Consider the following 24,830-nt stretch of genomic DNA (forward strand, 5'->3'; position numbering starts at 1 on the left):
TAGTTGCTAACTATGTGACCTCGGGCAAAATACTTTGTACTTCTAAGCCTCTATATCTGTAAAATTAGGGGGCTGGAGGGAGGTTAACACCTATGTCATGAGGTTGCTGCTGTGAGAATGAATTGTAACATTATGATACATCCAGTACCTAATGGGTGCTCAACAGATGAGCTTCCTTGCTTCCTTCGTCCAGAACCCTGTATCATCAACTCCCTTGGCCCAATTTCACCCTTATCTGCTCCACCTTCTCCTAGGTCAGTCACCCCCACCAGCCCCAAGTCTCCCCCACCCTGGGGCGTGTCACTTCCTCCTCTGCAGCCTCCCAGATCAGTACACAAAGGCTGCTGCTACCACCGGAGGGAGGAAGGGCTGCTCCGCACGCACCTGTGAGTACCAGGGCAGCAGCTCTCCTGCCTCCTCTCCTACCCGCCCAGGCCCCACCTGGTCCTAACCTCCTGGGAAGAGGGCTCTGACCTGAAGACACCCAGGGTTCAGCTGAGTCTTGAGAAAGGCTCTGAAGACCTCTCTGCATTCCCAAGATCTCCTGTTCCTGTTTCCTCCTCCAGTCTCACAAGCCCTCCCTCCCCCCACCCATCCCTCTTGTGTTGGTTTCCCAAGAGTGGGACTGGAGAGAGAAAAAGGAGGTAGGGGGTGCATGAGTGCTATCATTTGCTTGCCGGCTGTGTGTTACGGATTATGACGAGGTAAGTTTCTCCCAATATTACTCCCCAGCTGCCATCCCTGCTGCCTGATGCCTTGTGCTCAGCTCGGGCCTCCTCCCGGTTGGTACCTTGGCCACAGATCCCACACTCCTGGAAGACTGTGGCTCAGCGGCTCAGTTCTGTCCCCTCCTTGTGACACTGAGTGGGCAGCAGAGGGTTCCTCCTGACTTGGGAGATCTGGATGGGTTGGGGAGATGCTCTCTTTCTCAGCTGCTCAGGGGGCAGTGGGGTATGTATTGGAGTCAGAATTAAGTCCAGGAGAATGGATAACCCCAGAGGGAAAGAAGCGAAGATACAGGAAGGCCAGAAGGAAAGAGAAAGGGGATCAGATAGAGCCCATTGGGGCTGGTGGGGAGAAGGCACAACTTTCCATGAAGATGGTGCCCGGGTTGGAGGGGAGGAAAGCAACAAAGCGGGAGGCCTGGCCTGTGTCAGTCCCTGCTCTGCTGTAGTTCGCTGGGGGACCTTGGGCAAGTCACTCACCACTCTGGGATTCAGGTTTCCACCTGTAAAAAGAGGGGGTTGAAATAGAAGATTCTGCCATTCTACGGTTAGGATCAGAGTGGGAAAGGAAGTAAAACAAAGAACTGTGAAGAAGTGGAGAAGAGAAAAGTAGCTGCAAGATGGAATCAGATCTCTGACTAGGAAGGGGAGACAGAGAAAGGGAGAGACAGATTAAGAGAAGCAGGTGGCAGGTCACGTATCCTGGGGAGGGGAGAAGGGGGTTGGGGGGGGAGTCCAAGGGCCCCCTTTAGGGGAGATGAGTGACTCCTTTGAACTCTCTGGGACTTTCTTATCCTGGGGGACAGTGTGGCCCGGAGCCCCACCTGTGAGAGATGAGTCAAAACTGGGCTGCAGCATCCCCAGCCTCGCCAACCACAGGCGTGCAGAGCCAACAAGGCTGAGGTTACGCTGAGGCTGAGCCCTGGGCTAGCCTCTCACGGGAGGGTGGAGGCTCTGTTAAATATATATCTACTACGCCTGAGGTCACAGGTGGTGGGGAGCAAGACGGGGGAGGTCAGCAACTTGGCACCACACCCCTTCGCCACAGCCCGTGCAGATCATCTGGTACCAAGTCTGGGCCCAGGCTGAGAAGGATGCAGATGCTTCCCGACAAGGAGTTAGCTGGCCTTTCAAATGCACTGTCGATGGGGACGTGAACGGGCACAGCCCTTCAGGAGCTCATGTCGGTTATGTTGGCACTACTCACCAGCATTACAAATGATACCTATTTATTAACCCTACAAATCCTCTTCCAGGGGTTTATCCTACAACATGCACACGTGAAATGATAAATCCATGAATTTTCACTGCAGCGTTGTTTATAATAGTGAACAATTAGAAACAACATAAATTCCCATTACAAGAGACTAAATACAACATGACATATCCATGCGATGGAAATCTATATAGCTGTAAAAATGAACAAGGGAGTTCTTTATTTTCTTGGGTTGCAGGAACTCCAAGAAAACTAGTCCAACCAAGTAAGATGCAAAACTGGGTGTAAAGTATTCTAGCATTTGTTGAATTCTATTGTTTGATTCTATCATTTGAAGAGTATATATGTGTTCATGTTAGTCTGTATATACACTAAAAGTCTCTAGAAAGATTATAGGCAACAAAAGATAATAATAAATGATGGTTATTTATTTGAAGTTAAGTGTGGAAACTGGGGTGGATGGGGGATAGGAGTGGGAGATTTCTATCATCTTAACTTTTTGGTTTTTTAAATTGTGGGAAAATACACATCAAATTTATAATTTTAACCATTTTAGGTTACAATTCAGGGGCATTAAGTACATTCACAGTGTTGTGCAACCGTGACCGCTATCTAGTTCCAGAACTTTTTCTTCACTCCAAAAGGAAACTGCCCATTAAGCAGTCACTCCCCATCCGCCCCTCCTCCCCAACCCCTGGCAACCACTAGGCTACTTTCTGTCTCTATGGAGTTGTCTAGGCGGGCTATTTCATATCAATGGAGTTGTACAATATGTGGTTGTTCATGACTGCCTTTGTTCATTTAACATAATGTTTTCAAGGTTCATCAACGCTGTAGCATGTATCAGTCCTTCATTCCTTTTTATGGCCAAATAATATTTCATTGTATGGATATACCACATTTTATTCATCCATTGATCAGGTGATGGGCATTTGGGTTGTTTCTACCTTTTAGCTACTGTGAATGGTACTGCGATGAACAGTATTGCACAAGTTTGTGTTTGTTTAAACACCCGTCTTCAATTCTTTTAGGGATATCCTTAGGGGTGGAATTGTCAAGTGCTAGGGTGATTCTGTGTTTTAACTTCTTGAAGAATCAACAAACTGTCTTCCACAGTTGTACCGTTTTACATTCCCACCAATAACGTATGAAGGCTCCATTTTCTCCACGTCCTCAACACTTATTTTCTATTTTTTTTTATTACAGCCATTCTAGTGGGTGTGAAGTGGTATCTCGTGGTTTTGATTTGCATTCCCCTGATGACTAATCGTTTTGAGCATCTTTTTATCTGTGGTTAGTCACTTGTCTATCTTCTTTAAAGAAACATCGAAGTCCTTTGCACATTTTAAAACTGGGTTGTTTTTCTCTTTGTTGTTGTTAGAGTTCTTTAATATATTCTGAACACTTAACAGATATGTGATTTGAAAATATTTTCTCCCATCCTGTGGCCTGTCTTATCACTCTCTTGATAGCGTCCTTTAATGCATAAAAGTTTTAAATTTTGATGAAGTCCAATTTATCTATTTTTTCCTTCATTGCTTGTGCTTTTGATGTCATAGCTAAGAATCCATTGTCAAGTCCAAAATCATGATGATTTATCCCTATATTTTCTTCTAAGAGTTTCATAGTTTTAAGAACTTATACTTAGGTCTTTGGTCCATTTTCAGTTAATTTTTGTATATGTTGTGAGGTAGGAGTCCAACTTCATTCTCTTACATGTGGATATCCAGTCATCCCAGTACCATTTGTTGAAGACTATTCTTTCTGTATTGAATGGTTTGGCATCTTTGTTGAAAATCAACTGACCATAAGGGATGGATTTATTTCTGAACTCTCAGTTCTATTCCATTGATCTATTTGCCTATCCTTATGCCAACACCACACTGTCTTGATTATTGGGGCTTTGTAGTAAGTTTTCAAAGTGAGAAGTGTGAGTCCTCCGACTTTGTTCTTTTTCAAGATTGTTTTGGCTATTCATGCAATTCCATGTGAATTTTAGAATTTTAGGATTTTCCATTTCTATAAAAACGGCCATTGGGATTTAACTTTTTGACTTTTGAAGCATGGTAATAAATTGCCTATTCAAATTTTTAACCTAGATTCCCTTTGTGCAATGTACAGGAAAGAGAAATTTTTATCAAACCTGGCCTTCCTTCCTCCATTATCCCAGACCTTTAGACAGTTCTTCTTATGGTCTAATCTTTATTCCTCTTGCTACCATGTCAGTTAATTACAGCTGACTTTTCCTGCCTCTTGCATGTACTCCCTCATCTGCTCCAGCTTCATTTCCTCTCATTCCTAATCCCTGACTTTTCCCCCTTATTTAGAGCCCCTGACCCTCTTCCTTTAGAATCCAAGGTTATGAAAGCTAGAAGGGCTGTCAGATTATTTTTTCAACTCCCTTACTTTACGGTTGTGGAAACTAAGGCTCAGAGAGAAAATCTGACTTGACACCAGCCAGTGAGTGACTGAGGCAGGACCAGACTTGGTCTGTTTCCTGTTTGGTTCTCTTTCCACTATGGCTTGGAATCTTGGTGAACAGACCTGCGTGCAGACCTTAGTGCCTCCAGGTCCACTCTCCAGACTCTTAGTTAGGCTATTTTGCCCACTCCGGCCTCATGAAGTCTGCATGCAGGAGGGTTGGGTCTTTTCCAAGGCTCCTACCCTAGCCTGGGATCTGCCCCTTCCTGCCATTTTGAAGAAACTGCTGAATCCACAGGGGGAAGTGAAACTATGGGGACAGATAAAGAGTTGGGGTAGAGTTTTGAGAGGGACGACCACAGGCTAAGTTTAGAGGGCTGAGAGCTTGGGGGCCCTCGCTGAGGACCCACATGTCCCCCTTTATATCCTATTACAGACCATGGTGGCTTTGTCAATGGTCCTTGTTTTCCTGCTGGCCCTGAGCAGAGGTGAAAGTGAACTGGACGTCAAGAGCTCATCCCCACAGGAGACCACCGAATGGGGGGATCCTGGGCTGTCCCTACCAGGGTCCTGCCAGCCAGCTCCCTCCTGTCAAAAGTGCATCCTCTCACACCCGAGCTGTGCATGGTGCAAGCAACTGGTAAAGATGGGCCTGTGGCCTTTGAACCGAGTGTATGTGTGTGTACAGCCTGGATACACGAGTGTGATTGTGTGGGTACGTGTGTGACTTTCTGGGTGCACTCTGTAGTTCTGTGTGTGACTGAGTTTGTGCACATAGGACTCCTGTCTGTGATCGTGTGTGTGTGTGTGTGTGTGCATACACGTGCACTCGAGGTTCCTGCGCATGTATGTTTATGTCTGTATCTATGTATTTGTGTATATGTGGAGAAGACTTGTGACCATAAATTTGGAGGAAGCAAATGTTCCTGCTGGAACTCACGCTTGTGTCTAGGGAGAGGGATCTTTTGTGGGTGTACATGTGAGAACGTGTATTTGTCAGCTTGGGCTGTCATAGCAAAATACCACGGACTAGGGGGCTTAAGCAACAGAAATTTATTTCTCACAGTTCTGGAGGATGTGAAATCCAAGATCAAGGTGGTAGCTGATTCAGTTCCTGGTGATAACTCTCTTTCTGGCTTGCAGTTGGGCTGCGGACAAGCTCTCTGGTGTCTCTTCTTATAGGGATCTAATCCCATCATGAGGGTTCTACCCTCATGACCTCATCTAATCCTAATTCCTTCTCAAAGGCCCCATCTCCAAATATCATCATGTTGGGGGTCAGTCCACTGCAGAAAGTATGTGACTGGGTCTCTGGATCTGTGTTGGGGGGGGGGCATGTTCCTAGGTATGTAGCAGCCTGTGACTGGGAGGGTAGAAAGGAAGGAGCTGGAAGCCTGTGGGCTTTGGGGGAAAGGCTTGAGCTACCTAAGTGACAAGAAGGATGCTGCGGAGAGGGTGTCTCCCTGGCTGGTCAAACAAGACTGTTTTTTTTTTTTTTAATTTTTTGGGAAACTTTAATTAATTAATTTATTTTTGGCCATGCAATGCATGTGGGATCTTAGCTCCCCGACCAGGGATCAAACCAGTGCCACCCCCTCCATTGGAAGCAGGGAGTCTTGACCACCAGGGAAGTCCCAGGCTGTTCTTTTTTTTTTTTCCGTACGCGGGCCTCTCACTGTTGTGGCCTCTCGCACAGGCTCCGGACGCGCAGGCTCAGCGGCCATGGCTCATGGGCCCAGTCGCTCCGCGGCATGTGGGATCTTCCCGGACCGGGGCACAAACCCGTGTCCCCTGCATCGGCAGGCCAGGCGGACTGTCAACCACCGTGCCACCAAGGAAGCCCCAGGCTGTTCTTTTGTTTATGCCTTAAAGAGACAGGGCTCATGGTGTAGCAGAGCACGAGGGGCGCCTGAACTGGAGGGTGGGGCAGAACTGTCTCTCTCACAGGAAGATGGAGAGTTAGATGAGATAAGAAATGAGGGCACAGTCACTAGGAGGCCGAGCTACAAAACTGAGTGGGTCCAGGGGAAAGGCACATAGTGAATCTGGGAGGCCGGGAAGGGGAAGACTCAGAGTCAGTGGGAGGCAGAGGCCAGAGGTGCCAGGCAGGGACTCTTGGGACAGCTGGGTATATGTCTGTCTCCTCCAATCCCCCGACCAGAGGCTGGCACCCGGCTCAGCTGAGAAGCCACTCTAACCATTTCCTTCCCCTGTGGCTTCCCAGCCAGTGCCAGGGGTACCAGACACATTGAGGGGGAGCGGGGGGTTCTCTCCTGTCCCTATCCTTCCCCTTCCCAGGGACTGTGGGTCTTAGTCTGACCCCCTTCCCATTTTGGCCTGAGCATTCAGGGGAGGTTGGACTGGGAGGTCAGGCTCCTCCTTTTTTAATGGCAGTGAGGTCCCTGAGATCTCAACCGGAAGTCTGTGGCACTGGGGGAGTGGAGAGGTAGGGTGTCTGGGGAAAGGGGGCATCCAGGTAAGGGTAGGAAAAGGAGCGGTGCTGTAGGAAGTGGGGTCTGACAAGGAAGAAAGGACGGCGTTCAAGGGTAGCTGTGGGGGCTTCCCTGGTGGCGCAGTGGTTGAGAGTCCGCCTGCCGATGCAGGGGACATGGGTTCGTGCCTCGGTCCGGGAAGATCCCACATGCCGCGGAGCGGCTGGGCCTGTGAGCCATGGACGCTGAGCCTGTGCGTCCGGAGCCTCTTGCTCCGCAACGGGAGAGGCCACAACAGTGAGAGGCCCGCGTACCGCAAAAAACAAACAAACAAAAAAAAGGGTAGCTGTGGAAGGGAGGGGAGGGAATCGGGGCGGGGGGGGGGCCCAGAGAGTTGCCTGACAGGGGAGGGCTTGGAAGTGGCCGGGATGCCAGGGTGGTTCTGGGAGCAGGGCTGAGGGGTCCAGGGGACTAGGGTCCCGACGCGCTTCCCCTTGCGGCGCAGAACTTCACGGCGTCCGGGGAGGCGGAGGTGCGGCGCTGTGCCCTTCGAGAGGAGCTGCTGGCCCGGGGCTGCCCCCCGGAGGAGCTGGAGGAGCCCCGCGGCCGGCAGGAGGTGCTGCAGGACGAGCCGCTCAGCCAGGGCACCCGCGGCGAGGGGGCCACCCAGCTGGCACCACAGCGGGTCCGGGTCACGCTGCGGCCAGGTGAGTTAGGGGGTGGTGGGCCGCCGGGCCCGGGGCTGGGATTCCACCGCGCCCCACCGACCTCCCCACTACCTCCACCCCCAGGAGAGCCCCAGCAGCTCCGGGTCCGCTTCCTTCGAGCCGAGGGATACCCTGTGGACCTGTACTACCTTATGGACCTGAGCTACTCCATGAAGGACGACCTGGAGCGCGTGCGCCAGCTTGGGCACGCGCTGCTGGTGAGGTTGCAGGAAGTCACCCACTCCGTGCGCATTGGTGAGCCCAGCGGAGCCCTGCCCCGCACCTGCCGGCCCTCTGCCTCTAACCAACCGCCACCCTAGCTTCTGCCAATGTCTAGGGCACACAAGGGCCCCACCTGCTCTCTCCCGTTTTTTTGTTTTTTTCAAGAAAGTAAGGCAAGGGTTTACTTAAGTGAAAGTATGCTCTCAAGGGAAGAGCAGGGAGACTCAGGTGAGTAGCTGCCCTGAGTTTTTTTTGCCAGCCGGTTATGTGGGGCATAGAAATGAAGGGGCAGAATATTCACTGTGCCCTCTCCCGGTTTTTAATGGACCTGGCCAGGCCACGGGTTCCTGACATCTCTCCCCAAAGACATCTATCTTCTAGGTCAGAGCTAGAGGGGGTTTGAGAGACTGTCCAATAGGACCCCTCATTTTACTGGAAGGGTAACTGAGGCCTTCAGTTTGGAGAGACTGTGTTCAGACAGCTCCCAGGGTCAGACAGTGCCCTAGACGCACCCACCTGGACACTGCCCTGGTGCCACTTCTCAGGCCCGTGTCTCCTGGACAAGGTCTAAATGCCATTATCCCTGCTGTACATTCTGCATTCTGCACTCATCCCTCTCCTGTTCTAGATCCCCTCCTTCATCTTATGCTGCTGCTACACCGCACACGCGTCCATTCTTCCCCAGCTTTAACCAACCCCCTGCCTGCCCACTGCTGTGCCCTCATCTCTATCCTCCACTTCCCTGAACATGTGCTCTCACCCCTTTGCCCCTGCTGGGTCCTGGGTCCCGGCCCTCTAGGAGCACCCTCTCCCATCACCTCCGCTATGACTGTCCCCCCCACCCCCCACTTCCCAGGGACTCCCCTCCTGAGTCCTCAGCAGTGCCCCCCCCGCCCCCCCCCCCCCCCCCCCCCCCCCCCGTCCTGCATCCTGTTGCTGTCCAGTGACTTCTGCCACTGTCTTCATGACTCCTCCTCCCAGGCTTTGGTTCCTTCGTGGACAAAATGGTGCTGCCCTTCGTGAGCACAGTGCCCTCCAAGCTTCGCCACCCCTGCCCCACCCGACTGGAGCGCTGCCAGCCGCCCTTTAGCTTTCACCATGTGCTACCCCTCACCCGGGATGCTAAGGCCTTCGAACGGGAGGTGGGACGCCAGAGCGTGTCCGGCAACCTGGACTCGCCTGAAGGTGGCTTTGATGCCATTCTGCAGGCTGCCCTCTGCCAGGTGAGGGGGCGGGGAAGGGCCCTGAGTCTGAAGGGCTGCTTGGGGCCAAGATGGCCACCAATGGTTATGCAGTTCACAATTCTAGGGGGTGGTCTTTGTATTATAGTCTCTGTAGTTTGCATATCTATTTTGACAATTTGCTGGTGGATTGGAGTAAAATGTCTTGAGGAAGAGGCATGTTTTCCTTTTTTTTTTTTTGATGTGGACTGTTTTTAAAGTCTTTTTTGAATTTGTTACAATATTGCTTCTGCTTTATGTTTTGGTTTTTTGGCCACGAGGCATGTGGGATCTTAGCTCCCCAACCAGGGATGGAACCTGCACCCCCCTGCACTGGAAGGCAAAGTCTTAACCACTGGAGCGCCAGGGAAGTCCAAGGCGTGTTTTTCTAATTCACAAGACGGCCTCCACTAGCAGCAACCCTGTTTGAAGGGCTGGGGAGAAGCAGGGAGCTGGAGACAGGGGGCTGGACAAACTGACCAGAACAAGGCTGGCCAAATCCTTGCTCCTACAGCAGGCGGGGGTGGCTCAAGGGCCATCCATGCCCAAGTGCACAGCCTACCCCCCAACCCCACTCCAGGAGCAGATTGGCTGGAGAAATGTGTCCCGGCTACTGGTGTTCACTTCAGATGACACATTCCACACAGCTGGGGATGGCAAGTTAGGTGGCATTTTCATGCCCAGCGACGGGCACTGCCACTTGGACAGCAATGGCCTCTACAGTCGCAGCCCAGAGTTTGTGAGTTGCCACCCTCACCTGCCCCGCTCCAGCAGAGCCACACCTCCTCTCCTCCCAGGAACCCACCCTCCAACCTCACTGTCCTTATGGGTGATGACCACCCTGCCATCTTCCCCAGAAGTTCCTCCTCTCCACGTCCCCCCACTGCTCAGACAAACCCAAGTCACTCCACTCCCTGGCCCTTCCCTCCTCCTTGCCAAGCCTCCAGGGCTCTTCTAGCTGGTGGAACCCTGGATTTCCTGGGTTGAGGGTACCTTGCGTGTTGTGAGGGGGACTTGGGGTGCTCACCTTGTCCTGACTCCCTGCTCCAGGACTACCCCTCCGTGGGTCAGGTAGCCCAGGCCCTCTCTGCGGCAAACATCCAGCCCATCTTTGCTGTCACCGGTGCCACACTGCCTGTCTACCAGGTGAGAGTTGTCTGAATGCCAAACCCTCCCACTCCCAGCCTTTCTCACTTCCCTCACAGGCCCATTCTCCTTCCAGACCCCCAGAAGCTTATTTCCTTAGAGCTGTGACCCACCATTTCCCTCAACTCCTCACGCTGCAGGAGCTGAGTAAGCTGATTCCCAAGTCCGCAGTGGGGGAGCTGAGTGAGGACTCCAGCAATGTGGTACAGCTCATCATGGATGCTTATAATGTGAGGGGCCAGCGTGGGGGCAGGGGGAGGGGGAGGGTGGGCACTGGGGAAAGATGGAAAGGGACCCTTAGGTGGGGTGGCGGAACTAAAAGGGGATGGTCACTTTTTGTGTAACACTCCACAGCTCCTACCTACAGTCTGCATGTGGCTGTCATTAATAGCTCATTCACTCAGTCAGTCTTGCATTCATAAACCTTAAGTGCCTGATTTGTGCAGAGCATGGAGCCCTGCTCTGGGCAAGGAAGGGAATTAACATTGATTGAGCTTTTATTTCATGCCAAGCACTGTCCCGAGTACACACACTGTTTGCTGTCTTATTTATCCCACTAAAACCCCTGCTTGGAAACTAGTGTTCCAATTTTATCGATGGGGATACAGACACAGGGAGGCTAAGTGACTTGCCCAAGGTCACAGAGATAACAGATGGAACGGCTGGCACTTGTCCCCCAGTCAGTCTGTACATAAAGAATGTGACATCTGGAGACTGCCTTCACTAAGCTTATAAATAATTCGGAGATACTCTTCACAGGAACCATAGAATTTTACAGGTAGAAGGAACCATAAAAATTGGTTTCTTGGGTTTAGGTCTTATCTCTGCAACTAGACTGTAGCCTTCTTGATAAGACGGACCATGTTCCAAACCCATGGCAAGAAAATCTGAGACAATATCAAATTTCCCAGGACAAACTCAATTGAAAGAATCTGCCCTTTAGACCTTGTATGCACACCGGTTATGTGTCCTGATCTGGGGTTTGAAAAACACAGCCACTGCATGTTTACAGTGCTGGCCAGCCCGGCCCCCAGCAGGCCTTCGCTGCAGCTGCACTGAAATGCTGCGTTAGAAGCCTCTGGATTCTGTGTTCTCACTCAAGGTTATCACGGGTCCTTCCTGCAGAAACTCCTCCTGACTGGGCAGAATGGAAGGAGTGCCCAGGTGGGCTGAGGGCAGGCTTCTGGCAGGATTTGGAACAGCTGGAGAGGGCATGAGGTGGGGTTGGAATCCTGCCTTCACATGGATACTCTCTCTCCCTTTCCACAGAGCCTATCATCCACTGTGACCCTTGAACATGAACGCTCTCTACTCCCTCCTGGGGTCCACATCTCTTACGATTCTCAGTGTGGGGGTCCTGAGAAGAGACAGGATGAGGCTGGTGACAGGGGCCAATGCAACCACGTCCGAATCAACCAGACAGTGAGAAGGAAGGGCGTGGGGGTGGGAGTGGGAAATTGAGCAGGCAGGGAGAGACGGAGGACAGGCCCAGGAAGCAAAGCAAAAAGCATGGGGTGGCCTTCCACCCATCCTTTCTGAGGCGCTTTAACGAGCAGCCTGCTCAGGAGTGTTTCTAGGAGGTGGGTGTTAGCACGACCCTATCCCTTCATTTACTAGGAAGTAGGGCTCTGGATGACCAGTGTGTTTGGTGTGTGCCCGTGCACATACAGGAGTGCACGTGATCTTAGTTTGATTTCCGCCTGCCCTGTCCTCAGGTGAATTTTTTGGTTACTCTCCAAGCTACCCACTGCCTCCCAGAGCCCCATCTGCTGAGGTTCCGAGCCCGCGGCTTCTCAGAGGAGCTGACTGTGGAGTTGCATACACTGTGTGACTGTAACTGCAGTGACACCCAGCTCCAGGCTCCTCACTGCAGTGACGGCAAGGGGCACCTACAGTGCGGGGTGTGCAGGTGAGGGCCTCCTGCTTCCCTTCACCTATATGGCTCCCCTGTATTCCTCCTCCCTTGCCTTCCCTCCTCCCACTGGCATCTCTAGACATCTTTTTCTTAGACATCCCAAGACTCCACCCTGATTTTCACCTCCTGAAGCTTCTCAGAAATGCCAAACCCTCCCCTCCACCAGAACCACCCCCCCGACCCCCTCTATACTCCTTGGTGCTCCATTATATTCTGGCCTCCTGTCAGCCGCTGGCGGCTCTCCAACTATCTTGAGATCTTGGGTTTAGAGGATTCTGGGAAAGGCAGGTCAAGGCATGGTCAAAATCTATGACTCCCCTTTCCCTCCCCTGCCTTCCCCTCCCAGCTGTGTCCCTGGCCACCTGGGTCGACTCTGTGAGTGCTCTGAGGCTGAGCTGTCCTCCTTGGATCTGGAATCTGGGTGCCGAGCCCCCAATGGCACAGGGCCCCTGTGCAGTGGGAGGGGACGGTGCCAGTGTGGACGCTGCACCTGCAGTGGACAGAGCTCTGGACGTCTGTGCGAATGTGATGATGCCAGCTGTGAGCGACATGAGGGAATCCTCTGTGGAGGTACCTGGAGACTTTGGGGAGAAGGACGGGGTCAGAGTGGCTTCCCCAAGGGTGTTCAGGCTGTGGGAACTTCTCTGCACTAAGGGGAGGAATCAGAGATTCTGGTGTAGGGGTTGGAGGGCACCCGGCACGCTTGCGAGGGAACTGGATGCACAGGGACAGGTCAGCTCTAGGCAGCCTGTGGCGGCACGTGATGTCCAATGCCTGTGGGGAGTATGACTGTCACCCTGCGCGTGGCTCTGCCTCAGGCTTTGGCCGCTGCCAATGTGGAGTGTGTCACTGTCACGCCAATCGCACGGGCAGAGCATGCGAATGCAGCGGGGACACAGACAACTGTGTCAGTCCCGAGGGAGGGCTGTGCAACGGGCATGGATACTGCAACTGCAACCACTGCCAGTGCTTGGATGGCTATTACGGTGCCCTATGTGATCAGTGCTCAGGCTGCAAGACGCCATGCGAGAGACACAGGTGAGCCCTCAGGCCTTGCGCCTTGGGAACAGGGGCACAGGGCTCCTTGAGCCCCTCCCACCCACCTGCTCTTTCTGCATGTGGTTTGGGTGACATCTGTCCAGCTGGTAACTTACTGGCACCCGCTGGACAGGGACTGCGCGGAGTGTGGCGCCTTTGGGACTGGTCCTCTGGCCGTGAATTGCAGCCTGGCGTGTGCCCATGCCAACGTGACTCTGGCTTTGGCCCCTATCCTGGATGATGGCTGGTGCAAAGAGAGGACCCACGACAACCAGCTCTTCTTCTTCCTGGCAGAGGATGAAGCCGGAGGCAGGGTCATGCTGAGAGTGAGACCCCCAGAAAGTAAGTGGGCAGGGATGCTGTGGACATGCCAGATGGGGCCCTGGAAGTTTAATGGGTAGGGCCTCAGAACTCTGGAGGTAAAGACAATGGGAAGTCAGGCTGGGGGTTGAAGCGGAGCTAATGAATCCAGGCAGAAGTGCAGGTGCTGGACCAAACGGACAAGGCTAAGGCCCTGAGCACTGGGATAACCTTGGACCCTGTGGAGGTTCCCTTTGTTTTCAATGACAGGCAGGTCTGGGGAGGCTGGATGAGGCTGGACACGCTGTGGGTAACTGGTGATCAATTCCTAGGCCCTCTCTTGTTTCTTTCCCATAGAGGGGTCAGACCACACCCAAATCATCGTGCTGGGCTGTGTGGGGGGCATCGTGGTCGTGGGACTGGGACTGGTCCTGGCTTATCGGCTCTCAGTGGAAATCTACGACCGCCGAGAATACAGCCGTTTTGAAAAGGAGCAGCAGCAGCTCCACTGGAAGCAGGTGAGGCTGCCCGCTACCCCACTGGGTGGGGTTTTCCTTGCTTCCCCTGGTTAGGTGGGCTTTGCTTTCTGCCTCACCGTCGCACCCTCCACCCTGACTCGTTCTACTTAGCCGCCCCGCTGCTGGCCTACCCCCCTCTGTGGGCTTACTCTGGTTCCTCTGCTAATTCCCATCAGCTCCTGGGGTCCTCCTGCCCAAGTTCTAGGCTGGCCTCTTAGTACTAGATAAAATCGGAGTCCTGGGACTTTTCCTCATCACTTCCGACTTCTTTCCCCAGGACAACAATCCTCTCTACAAGAGCGCCATCACGACTACTGTCAACCCCCGCTTTCAAGAGGCAGAAGGCGCCGCTCTCTGAAGTGGGGAGGGACACTCACTGCAGGGCTCTTCTCTGGCGTGGAGGGAATTGGGGCATGGGGTCTCGCAGTCAGCAGCTTGGTAGGGGGCTAATCCACTGCTGAGTGGTCACCCATACTTCATTCTTAGGGTGACACCCGAGAGGGGACTACCTTCTGTGGCAACCTTGCTTCCCTACCTCAGAAGTGGGGGCTACCCCCCACGTATACAATAAAGAGTCTTACCTCAGAGCACACGTGTCAGTTTGCTTTACCCCAAGGCCAGAGCAGGCTGTAGAGCCTGGGCCTCAGGAAGGCTCTTGTGCATTCCTCCTCCTGCCACCTGAGGGCAAGGAGAGGTTCTCAAACTTAAAGTGCAGAGCAGACTGCACGATATGGGTTGCCTGGGGAGAAGCAGCAGTGGGCTGGGGTGGGCTACTGAATCCTCAAGTAATGCTGACGTAGGCGGCCTAGAGACCATGCTTGGAGAACCGCTGCCTTTGCTGGTGTCTGGCCTCATTCTGTCCTGCTGTGCATGTTTTTTTTTTTTCCTTATTCTGAACTGATATCCTGTATTTATTCTACTTGTTGCTCTCTGCAAAGGGGAGCTTACAGGGTGCTGGAAGTCGTGGGGTGGTTGGTTACACTTGGTGGAAAAAAAGAAAACTACTTCGGCCCCAGTGAAAAAGCTTCTCCCAAGGATATTCTTCCCAAAGAGGAGATAGTATGTACAAAAGCCCCATTTTCTTTTTATTTAAATATCCTAAATATATCACGAAGGAACATACACTGCACTTTAATGGTAAAAAGATACAAGTTTATAACATTTTATAAAAACTACCATTTAAAAGTGATCTTGTTCATTTGATATTCCCCTCCCCCAATAGCAAAATAAGTATATTAAAAAAAAAAAAAAGAGGATGGAGAGGAAAGGTAGGGTAGGAGGGATTAAGATAAAAGCCCCAGGGCCACATAGAGGCAAAGAACATCTGGGGAGAGGGTTAAAAGTTGTGGCGGACTCCACACCTCATTTAACCCTCCAATGTCAAGCCATGGGGGCACAATCAGTAGCTAAGTGATGACAAGAGGCTATTGGGGGGGGTGGACGGAAAAGACTTGGGGTGCTGGGAAGGGCAGGGCTGGTGGGACCTGGTACAGGAGCCCACCTAGGAACTGGCGCTACTCTTTCCCAGGTCCCTGAATCCCATGTCCTGGTCTCTGAGAGCCGGCCCTACCTCCCTCTCCCTTCACTCCAGACACACCTGAGGCGGCTTTCCAGTGCTAGACCCCACCCAGCAGTGGGGTGGAACATTGGGCCCAGGAGCCTTTGCAGCGGTCTTGGTCTGTGATTTCCCTGGGGTGTAAGTGGGACTCCTGGGCTCCCTGGGCGCTAAATCGCTCCTTTGGACTCTCAGCTCCTCTCTCCTCACACATCCATGGCCCCAGAACAACAGCACCTGGACAACTGAGCTAACCACCTGCTCCTGTGTTTCCCCTCACCCAGTCCTCGGCAGGGGTGGTTCTGGTATGGCTCTTTGCACATTCGCTTAGAAGTTCCCTCTCTCCCACCCACCCAGGCAGGAAGCCAAGGTCTGCAAAGGGCCAGGGCACATCTGGACCTAAACACACATTCGCACACTCAGGGGCACAGATCACTCGTGTGATTCTCTCCACACATACCCCAACTCACCCCAACCATAAACAGATTAGCCGCAGGTGACAGGAAGCAAAGCCTCCCACTTTCAAAAGCGCGTTTGGAAGGACAGAATTTTCTAAATGTATCCTAGACAAATCCCAGCCCCCAGCAGAGCCCTCTAACAGGGAGGGGGCTGGCTCACATGCAGAAAGATGCCCTACTTGCAGGGACCAAGGGCAGGTCCAAGGACTCGCGGTCTAGTTTCTGGACCACATTAAATGGGAGTGCCAGCACAGAACTAGAAGAGCACAGGTAGCAAACACATTCCCCAGCGTCTCCCCCACAGGATCTCAGATGCTGTCAGGGAAGATCTAAAGGGTGTCACGCCTCCTTTCTTTTTCCCTGAAATCCTCACACCTCAGAGGTATGGAGACCCCCGCCCCGCCATTTCCTCCAGAATAGGTAACAGCCAGGAGTCTGCTGCTGCTACTGCCTACATTTTTCTGGGAAATGAAATCACTTCCTGGAGATTGCCATCTCAGATCCCCACTGACAGCTTGGTCAGGTTCACCAAGTCAAGTCTCCATGATTCTTCCATAATTACTCACCCCTCATCCCCACAGGTCAGGGCAGGCCACAACCTGGGAGTCAACCAAACCCCAGAACCTCCCATAAGGATCCTTTCCTTAGCAGGAAGAGGGTTTTTATTTCACTTTAGAAAATTCATATTCACAAGCCCTGATTTGGGTTAGAAACATCCTAACCACCAGTCTGTGGAATCAATCTTAAAAAACCCCTCCAAAACAAAGCCCTCCAGTCCCCCAAGTTGAGTTCTTCTCTTGGGACCTCAAGCACCCTTCAGATTTGCTGGGGTGGGGAGGTGGTCAGGAGAGGCTGCTTTACGCTCATCCTCCCCTGAGCTGAGGGCTAGAGAAGGGTTTGGCTCAATAATATGCCATCTCCAAGCATACAAAAACACTCACATACCACACACACACCCACACACCCACACCCCGCACTCCCGATCGCTTTTTGGGGGGTGGACAGGGTGGTGGGCTCGGAGCAGAGAGGAGCAAAGAGTACAGTTAAGAGTAAAACCTACGTTAGGTTTCCTCCTCAGTTTTTTCTCCGCAGCATCCCCACGCCCTGCAGTTCTTGGTTGGGTAGGGACGGCCATCAAGAAGGAAGCCAAGACCTTGTTCTTTGGGACTGAAGGCCAGACCCCCATCTCCTCTACCTGAATACAGTGATAGGACTTGGGCAGGGAGAAGAACTCACACTGCCCAACAGTCATGTCAGGGGACACCAAATTCCTTTCGTTTCTTCAACAGCTGTTACCCAACTTGGGGCTAGTCTTGGGTTGCTCCTAAGAGGGCACAAGGAGAGAGATCCCACTTTGACATCCATGACTTCCTGCTCAACATCTGTCTGGCTTAGGAGTCAATATCAGCGAGGTAGCCAAAAACTATCTCCAAGACCAACTGCCCAAAGAGAGAAAGGAAAGGGGCCACTCTCACCCAAGTTTCCTCCAGAAGGCACTTGAGCTGACCCCATTAGGTACCAGTGTGGCATGGGCCATTACAACAGCCATGGCCACAACTCTTGCTCTTCCCCGAAGGAAATGAGAGGTACCTGTCCACTCTTCTTGGATCCAGCCCTTGTCTGCTCCTGTCACTGTTCTTCCTTTTGTCCCTACAGTGTATAAGGAGACCAAAGTAAGCTCAGCTGCCATCCCTGATCCTATTCTCCTTCAAACAGGAGATGAGGTACAGGGCTGTGGAACATTGAGGATCAACTGCAACTAAAAACTCAATTTTGGGGGAGGGCTGGACCAGCCACAGTCCCTACTTTGACCAGGACTCTATACCTCCGTATTACCTGTTTCCACAGTGCACCTGCTGAAATCGTTTTTGGATAAACAAAAACAAGAACCGAACAAACAAATCCCTCTCCCCGATCTTTTCCACTTCAGCTGCCAGCTGGAGTCCAAGGTTGTGGGAGCCACACTTCAGTCTTGGTCCTGTACCTTTAGTCCCCACCTAAGACCTCAGACAAGGGTCCAGGGACTAGCTTCCCTACCCAGGAATGCTGAAGGAACTTCCCCGAGATACTCATAGTCTCAGATTATTTACAGAGCTGAAGCTCTGGGGCCTGCTGTCCCCGATGCACTCTTCTGGTCTCCTGGGTCCACTCCTCCAGGAGGGGGACAGGTACAGACGGGGTGGTGGTGGGACCATCAGACCAGAGGGGTGCGCTCTTCGGTAGAATCTTCTGATCACTCCCACCACCCGGGGCCCCTTGCGCCTATAGAGAAAACTGCCCGTCGGAAGTCTTGGACTGGCACCCTTGGCACATCCGTTTGTGTCTGAGTAATCGATCTGTCCGAGAAAAACACTGAGAAGAAAGGGAGGGTTAAGTGCCTGAGAGGAGAAACTCAGTTACTATTGGCTAGAGCTGCCTTCCCCACACAGGAGAGGCACACATCCCATTCTACACCCCCTTGGCACGTACACAGACGGCATGAGTGCACAGTGGTTAAGAACGCAAGCTCCGAAGTCTCAATTCTGGCCTAGAGCTTAGTAGCCGTGTGACCATGGGCAAGTTATCTAACAGCCCTGAATCTGTACACTCATCTGTAAAATGGGCTAAAGGTACCTACTCACAGAGTGGCTGCTTCGTTTATCACATATTTATTGTGTATCTATCTCAAGGCAGGTACAGTTCTTGGGGCTGAGGACAGAGTGGAGAACCAGAGGGACAAGGTCTCTGCTCCTGGAGCTTTCATTCTAGTGTTCTGCAGATTCAACCTAAGAGCACGGAGCAAAGCCTGAGACCCAGCAAAGCATCCAGGAAGTGTTAGTTGTTATCGTTTCTCATCTCTTGTTCTTGTCTTATTTTGGTCCTGGCTCTTACATTCTCTACAGATCAGATATTGACCTCCCAGGGCAGAGATTTTATCTCTTCCTCCAAAGTGCACCTGCTCTGAAGTTCGATTCAGTTCGTCTCTTGTCCCGGATCTGCTGTGTCCTTGGGAAACTCAACCTCTCTAAATCTCAATTTCCCCATGGGTGAAATCAGGACAACACAGCTTCCTCACGGAGTTAATGTGAAGGTTAAACAAAGTAATGTCAGATATGCTCTCACAGTGCCTAGCACAGAGTAAGTATCCAAGAAATGCTATTATTATTATTACAATTATTCTAATGGCCCCTACCCATGATCAGCTACATAAGGCCAGAGAGATATACATCACCCTGAGGTACTAACTCTAACATGGCCAGGAATGCTAGGTGGCCCCTTGTCAGGCAGGGAATGGCGGCAAGCCCTGGTTCTTAGGGAAGAAAGTCTGTGTGTGGGCGTGAATGGATGACACGTGAGCTTACCTGATGACACCGTTCACACTGGTAAGGCTTTTCCCCACTGTGTACACGCTTGTGACGCTCCAGGTGGTACTTCTGGATGAAGCGCATATCACATATGTCACACTCAAATGGCTTCTCACCTGGCCCAGGTGGAGAGAGAGAAGCGAACATCAGGAGGTATACATGGCAGGGACCTCATTCCAGGTATTTTCCCAGAAATCTTTTAGTAATATGCAGACACCTAATGGGGAAGGGTCCCCAAAGCTGCTGGTCTCAGTGACACTAGATACATACAATGTCTCTGCCTCATTCACTTACTTTCTTTCTCTATTAGTATTTCTAATACTTACTCCTTAAAATAAACCCCACAAGAGCTACACGCAAATATAATACAAACTATGGACTATTCTCCCCCTTTGAATGTGAGCAAGAGACTTACCAGTATGAATAAGGATGTGCCTCTTGAGGTGGTAACTGCTCCTAAAGGCTCCAAAGCAGTGTTCACAAACAAAATTTTTGGGAATCTTTACTTGAAAAGAACCATTTTGTTCCACTACCACCACCTGGGGGCAAGAGTCAGGTATGTCATGAGGCTATCCCTCTGCCCTCTTCTTGCCCCCATTCTGCTCTGGGTCTATTTCCAACTGCTGGACAAAGTAACTTCTCTGATGCTGTCATCTCCCATATTCCTTAGAGTTAAAAGACCTTCTAAGGAAGGAGGTAGGGTGTGCAAGCTATCTGCCTCGTCAAACCCAACACTCTGAATTGACCTGAGGGGGAGTCGGCCTGCCCCTTTGCCACAGAATTTCATGCTCCCCTGACCCTCCTTCCCTTACCAAGGATGTTTCAGAGAGGGCAGAGATCAATTACCAAAGTGGTCCCTGGATGGAATCGGGGTGACACACTCACTGGCTATGAGGGAGCAAAACGTCTAGGGAGAGCTCCGGGTTGAGCCAGAGAGGGAAGAAACAGGAGGACTGCCCTATTCCCAAGCTGGACCAGTTTGGGAGTTACCCCATTACCTGCCTTTTTCTTTTCTTTTTTTTTGGCCGTGCTGCATGGCTTGCGGGATCTTAGTCTCTGACCAGGGACCGCCCTCGGCAGTGAGAGCGCCCAGTCCTAACCGCCGGACCGCTGGGAACTCCCCATTACCTGCCTTTTTAACAGTCTTTTTTGAATGGGAGGCCTCAGCCAAGCTGTCATCGTCTTTGCGGCTCCGGGACTTATCGCTGTCTTTTCGGTGGCTCTTTGAATACAAATCAAATCTAAATTTATAGTCCATCTCAGAACACAAGACAGGAGGCCAAAAGCTGCTTTGAGACAACTTACAAATGAGAGTAAATCACTGCCCCGAAGGTTTAGAGAAAGTATGCATTCATTTCCTCGCCAAGTACCCTGGTTTTAAGGAGCTGTTGTACAGAAAAGACCTTCCTTTTCTGTACCCTTTTCTGTATCCTCTAAAATACCCACATTCATTCATTCCCCAGCTGGATCCCCTTTCCCACTTCCCTAAATAGAAGCACTAAGGAATCAAAGCTGGGCATCTTCTGGCAGAGAGCTCGGGCCACCCGACCCCCAGGTGCCGCAATGGACTCAAGTGCTGTACCTGACTCGAGCACCTCAGCATATCAGGGCTACCTGCCCGCTCTCCATTCTCGGCCTGCTTGCTGGCAATCTGGCTCAGCATCATCTTCTTGCTGGCTGCAGTGGGAACCAAACTCACACCTGCTAGGCCTTCACAAGCCAGGAGACTTGCCTAAGTTGAAAGGAGATGAGGTGTCAGGTCACCTGGCAGGGCAGGGCAAAAACAGACTGCCAACTTCTAAAGAACTACCTTTCACACCCAGCTACTAACATGCTGCTTCTCTCTAGGGAGCGTCCCTCCTCACCACAAAACCCTGCTTCCTTCAAGAGTCCTCCCTAACTCACCTCACCAGGAACTACTCACTTTGTCATCTGTCAGCATTTAGATACAGACCAAGTGAATAATCAATGTCACTGACACTTCTGTCATTGACACTTCTGTCATTAGCACTGTGCTGGGTAAAGCATGTGTCTATGTATTACTCTGAAGTATTTCTAAGCCTTGTGTGTGGGCATGAGGGTCTCTCCTGTTGACCCACTGACACGGGAGATTTCTAGGGGAACTTCCTTCTTCCTCCCTTGATGACACTCAGCTTCACAGAGCCCACTTACGATTGGCAGACCTCACTGGTGCCAAATGTACATTCTATCGGGTCCTACAAACATGTTTATCAGTAAAGTTAGATTAATTTCTCCCTTTAGATTTTAAATTCCCTAGATGTTGCCAATTACAACAGATATAAAAATTAAAACACTTGGAAGGATTTTGGAGTTGAATATACAATTTCTCTCCTCCACCCCGGCCCACCATTTATATGTGTGCATATCCATATTTTTTCACATTCCCTGCTATACATACAGTTTAAAAATGACTTAAGCAAGAGTGAACACGATGCTGTGAAGTGGGCTGCAAACAAAGGAAGAAGAAACTGAAGGGCTCCTACTCTGCATGGAAAGGAGGAAGCTATGCATGCAGCTGGAAGAAAGCCAATTATACTGTAATCAGGCTGCCATCCTGGTGAGACTGGTAGGGGAGGGTCCCTGGAAGGAAGCTGGGAGCAGCTCTGGGGTTGCCTGTATATAGCTTTTCTACCCAGATAACTACAATAACCTATCAAATCATCCTGTCTCTCCAATCCATCCTGTATCCCCGCAATGACAATTACCTTCCAAATACACTGATGTGACGTCACTCTGCTGCTTAGCATTCTTCAGAGAGTTCCCATTCCTTACAGAATAAAGACTAATTCCTCAGCAAGGCATAAAAGGCCCTTCAGTCACTCTGCTTGTTTCCCCAGGAAACAACTCCCTTTCCCTAACGTTCCCATCTATCACTATCTACCACATTCCTCTAACCAGGCCCCACTTAAATCCTTTCCTCCTTAACTAGCAAACTACCTGCTGTACTCCTAACATCACCACATCCTTCCATGTCTCTAAGCCTCTGCCCATGCAGTTCTCCTTGTCTGAATGCCCTGTTCTGCTTGTTTATCTAGCAAAATCCTATGCATCCTTCCAGCTTCAACTTTTTTCATCCAAGCAGAAGGATCATTCCTCTCCTTCAGTGTACATACCTCTATTATTGCACATTCCTTCAATCAACAGATTCACTATGTCTCTACTACTAGCCAGCCACTAGGCAAGGTGTTGTGAATATAAAGATAAACAATAGAGTGTCTCTTCATCTCCCCCCGCCCCAACCCAACTAGCCTGGAAGCTTGTTGGGGACAGGGACAATTTTATTCATCTTTGTATTCCCAGCACAATGCCTTGCATGTAACAGGAGCTCACTAAATTCCCGTTGAAAAAAACAAATGAAGCATTCACCAGACTGTTCACTCCCTCGTGCCCCTCAGCAGTTAATGTACCAAGTGTAAACTGAGTACATGTTGCTTTGCAAATGTCCCATCAGGGCCTGTGATGCAGTATAGCCTACCTCCTTCATTTGACTGGAAGCTCCCTGAAGGCAGGGGCTGTGGCCTGTCTCCTTTCCTTCCTCTAGATCTCCCCCTGGTGCTTAATACAGAGCTTCGCTCACTGGGTTGGTCAATATGTTGACTAAGGCAGCATTCAAGAGTGAAACTGCAAACACGCCTCCCAGTGATCTTGAAGGAGGAGGACTCGAGAGCTTTTTACCTGAGCCATGCTGATTTCTCTTAATGCAACCCAAAAGTTCACGAGTTTCTCGATCCACCTTTTCTTAAGACACTGTTGTTTGAAGAACTGTCACCAAATCACTGTAACAGCTCCTTCGTGTCCCTTCAGTCCTGCTGCCATACTGAACTGCCTTTGTCTTCAAACAGAACTTAGTGTCCTCCAAAAGGAAGATAGATGTTCCAAGAATCCCTGGTCTCTGCCTGGTTCCTGCTTACTATCTGAAGAAAAAGAGTCTTCCAGTCTTGGTTTTCCAGCTGAATTCTCTAGATGAAGTTCACGATCTGTTTCAGAAACCTGAAACCAGAAAGGGAGATGGGGCTGTTAGGTGCAACATCCTCAGGCCATACAACCTGCAGTGAGGTGAACTCTTTTTTTGCCAGGCGCTCTCTGTGCAACTCCAAAAGAAGACATCAGTCAAGCAGAGTTTTCTTTCTAGGTCATGAGTTGAAACTGGTCTCCGCGCAGCCAACAGGAGCAAAAGTAACTGGGGCCTCTGGTGGAGGAACTGCAGCAGGCCAACGGCTTGGCTTTTCCATCTTAGAACTGGAAGAAGGGGGCGGAGGTCGTCTGGGGCTTTTGTGTACAGTGGGCCGGCCCGCGAAGCTCGCACTCTATTAAGGCGACCAGAAGTGTGGTAGAGAAAAGCTCAGGGGCTATCGCTGGGCGCTTGGGCAGCAGGCAGAAATCGAACCGGCAGTACGTGCCCGGGCCAGCCCACACGTGCGCATTCTCCGAGTCAGCCCGAAGGTACGTAAACTCGCTGCGGAGGTGGAAGGCAGGGAGGCGAAGCCCAGCTCTGTGCATTCCCTCCCATCTTCCCTCCCTCGCGCCAGCCAGCCAGCCAGCCAGCCAGCCAGCCAGCCGCTGCGCCCGCCGCACGCACCCGGAGAGAGCCGAGGAGCGCGCAAGGTGCGTGCTCGCGCCCGCGTCCCTTCAGAGCAAGCCCCCTCAGCCCAGCCGGTGACGCGGCCGGACGGTGATGTGCGCGCGGCCCCTACCCCTCTCCGGGAGCGCCCTCCCTTCGCCACGCGCCCCTCCTCCCCTCCCCTCCCCCTTCCCGCGGGGCGCCCCACGGCCTGCGAACTGCTGAAGCGCTGCCGTCTGCCCAGACGACGCTGCGCTCCCTGGGGCGTGCTCCTACCTGCCAGGCGCGGCCTCCTGCTGTCTCCCCGGCCGCGCGGCCCCTCCTCCAGGCCGCAGCACGCCGTGCCAACCCCGTGGCCACCGCTGCCCCCGCCGGAACCGAGGCAAGTTTACAAACACCAACCCGGGACCCGTTTCCCCGGAAGCACTTCTCCTTCCCCCCTCGTCCTCTCCCCCCTGAGCAGCATTATCCACTTCCGGGCTCGCGACCCTGGACGGGCGGGGGCAGACAGAAAGGGGGTGAGGCTGAGGGCTCACCGAGGGAGTGCAGCTGGCGAGTGGGCGGTGCCGGCGCGCGGAAGGACGGGAAGAGGGAGGATCGGAGGTACGGCGCTTGCGCCGTTGTAGGGGGCGCGCCCCGGCGGCCATCTTGATTCAGGGAAGGAACGAGGGCCCTGAAATGTTGGTACGCTGAGTGTTAGTTGAGCGGTTTTGCCAGGTGAGCTGGTTAGGACTCCTTGAAGAACCGCCATCACTCTCCCTTCCTCCCAGATGTTCTCCCTGTCGCTTCTGAGCCTGGAGCCCCAAATAAAGCCAGAATACTTTGTACCAGACTTTTTCATGTAATTCGGTCGAGGTCATCTTTACCCGACCTTTCCATCAGGCCCAGATCTGCAGATTCTGAGGGCCGCCGCGTCAGCTGGGAGGGGAGTTAACTTTTTTTGCACGCTCCTGCCGAGTACACTCGACTCCACTCTGAGAACGGATGCCCTGGCATGGTCTGCGCACCCCGAAGCCTCTGATTTCCCTATA

At 52.0% G+C, this 24,830-nt stretch overlaps 2 protein-coding genes across 9 annotated transcripts; one reads left to right on the top strand and one right to left on the bottom strand.

Moving 5' to 3' along the window:
• Positions 1-336: 336 nt before the first annotated feature.
• Positions 337-14,255, top strand: ITGB7 (integrin subunit beta 7). Of its 4 annotated transcripts, none has more exons than XM_079936050.1 (15): positions 337-704; positions 4,799-5,002; positions 7,300-7,501; positions 7,586-7,756; positions 8,705-8,946; positions 9,524-9,682; positions 9,994-10,089; positions 10,230-10,319; positions 11,359-11,511; positions 11,805-11,998; positions 12,351-12,574; positions 12,823-13,042; positions 13,176-13,384; positions 13,700-13,860; positions 14,138-14,255. In XM_079936050.1, the coding sequence occupies exons 2-15, from the start codon at positions 4,802-4,804 to the stop codon at positions 14,216-14,218; spliced, it is 2,403 nt and encodes an 800-aa protein (XP_079792176.1). In that variant the 5' UTR covers positions 337-704; positions 4,799-4,801; the 3' UTR covers positions 14,219-14,255. The 4 variants fall into 4 exon arrangements, with proteins under 4 accessions (XP_079792176.1, XP_079792175.1, XP_079792178.1 ...); XM_079936049.1 differs by having other exon boundaries at positions 343-386; XM_079936052.1 differs by having other exon boundaries at positions 366-386; positions 13,230-13,384.
• ZNF740 (zinc finger protein 740) lies at positions 12,458-24,333 on the bottom strand. Of its 5 annotated transcripts, XR_013830385.1 has the most exons (9): positions 24,076-24,333; positions 22,914-23,228; positions 20,800-20,949; positions 20,350-20,439; positions 19,633-19,756; positions 19,215-19,333; positions 17,464-17,523; positions 13,159-13,329; positions 12,458-12,585 (listed from the first exon to the last, which is right to left on the bottom strand). XR_013830385.1 is itself a non-coding variant. In XM_079936057.1 (8 exons), exons 2-7 carry the CDS (start codon positions 22,920-22,922, stop codon positions 17,503-17,505), a joined length of 513 nt encoding a protein of 170 aa, XP_079792183.1. In that variant the 5' UTR covers positions 22,923-23,228; positions 24,076-24,333; the 3' UTR covers positions 17,178-17,312; positions 17,464-17,502. The 5 variants fall into 5 exon arrangements, 4 of the variants coding, with proteins under 4 accessions (XP_079792183.1, XP_079792182.1, XP_079792181.1 ...); XM_079936057.1 differs by lacking the exons at positions 12,458-12,585; positions 13,159-13,329 and adding an exon at positions 17,178-17,312; XM_079936056.1 differs by lacking the exons at positions 12,458-12,585; positions 13,159-13,329 and having other exon boundaries at positions 17,406-17,523.
• Between the last annotated feature and the right edge of the window lie 497 nt (positions 24,334-24,830).

The sequence above is a fragment of the Stenella coeruleoalba genome (assembly GCF_951394435.1).
Source record: "Stenella coeruleoalba genome assembly, chromosome: 11".
In the NCBI taxonomy this organism is placed as follows: Eukaryota; Metazoa; Chordata; class Mammalia; order Artiodactyla; family Delphinidae; genus Stenella; species Stenella coeruleoalba.

Excerpts from the sequence above, each read along its gene's own strand:
- ITGB7 (XM_079936050.1), top strand. The coding sequence starts at position 4,802 with ATGGTGGCTTTGTCAATGGTCCTTGTTTTCCTGCTGGCCCTGAGCAGA. Across the intron at positions 7,502-7,585 it reads CCGGGTCACGCTGCGGCCAG|GAGAGCCCCAGCAGCTCCGG; the intron begins GTGAGTTAGGGG and ends CTCCACCCCCAG. Across the intron at positions 10,320-11,358 it reads TCATCATGGATGCTTATAAT|AGCCTATCATCCACTGTGAC; the intron begins GTGAGGGGCCAG and ends CCCTTTCCACAG.
- ZNF740 (XM_079936055.1), bottom strand. Across the intron at positions 19,757-20,349 it reads CAAAAAAGACTGTTAAAAAG|GTGGTGGTAGTGGAACAAAA; the intron begins GCAGGTAATGGG and ends TCTTGCCCCCAG. Across the intron at positions 18,226-19,214 it reads AGTGTGAACGGTGTCATCAG|TGTTTTTCTCGGACAGATCG; the intron begins GTAAGCTCACGT and ends CTTTCTTCTCAG.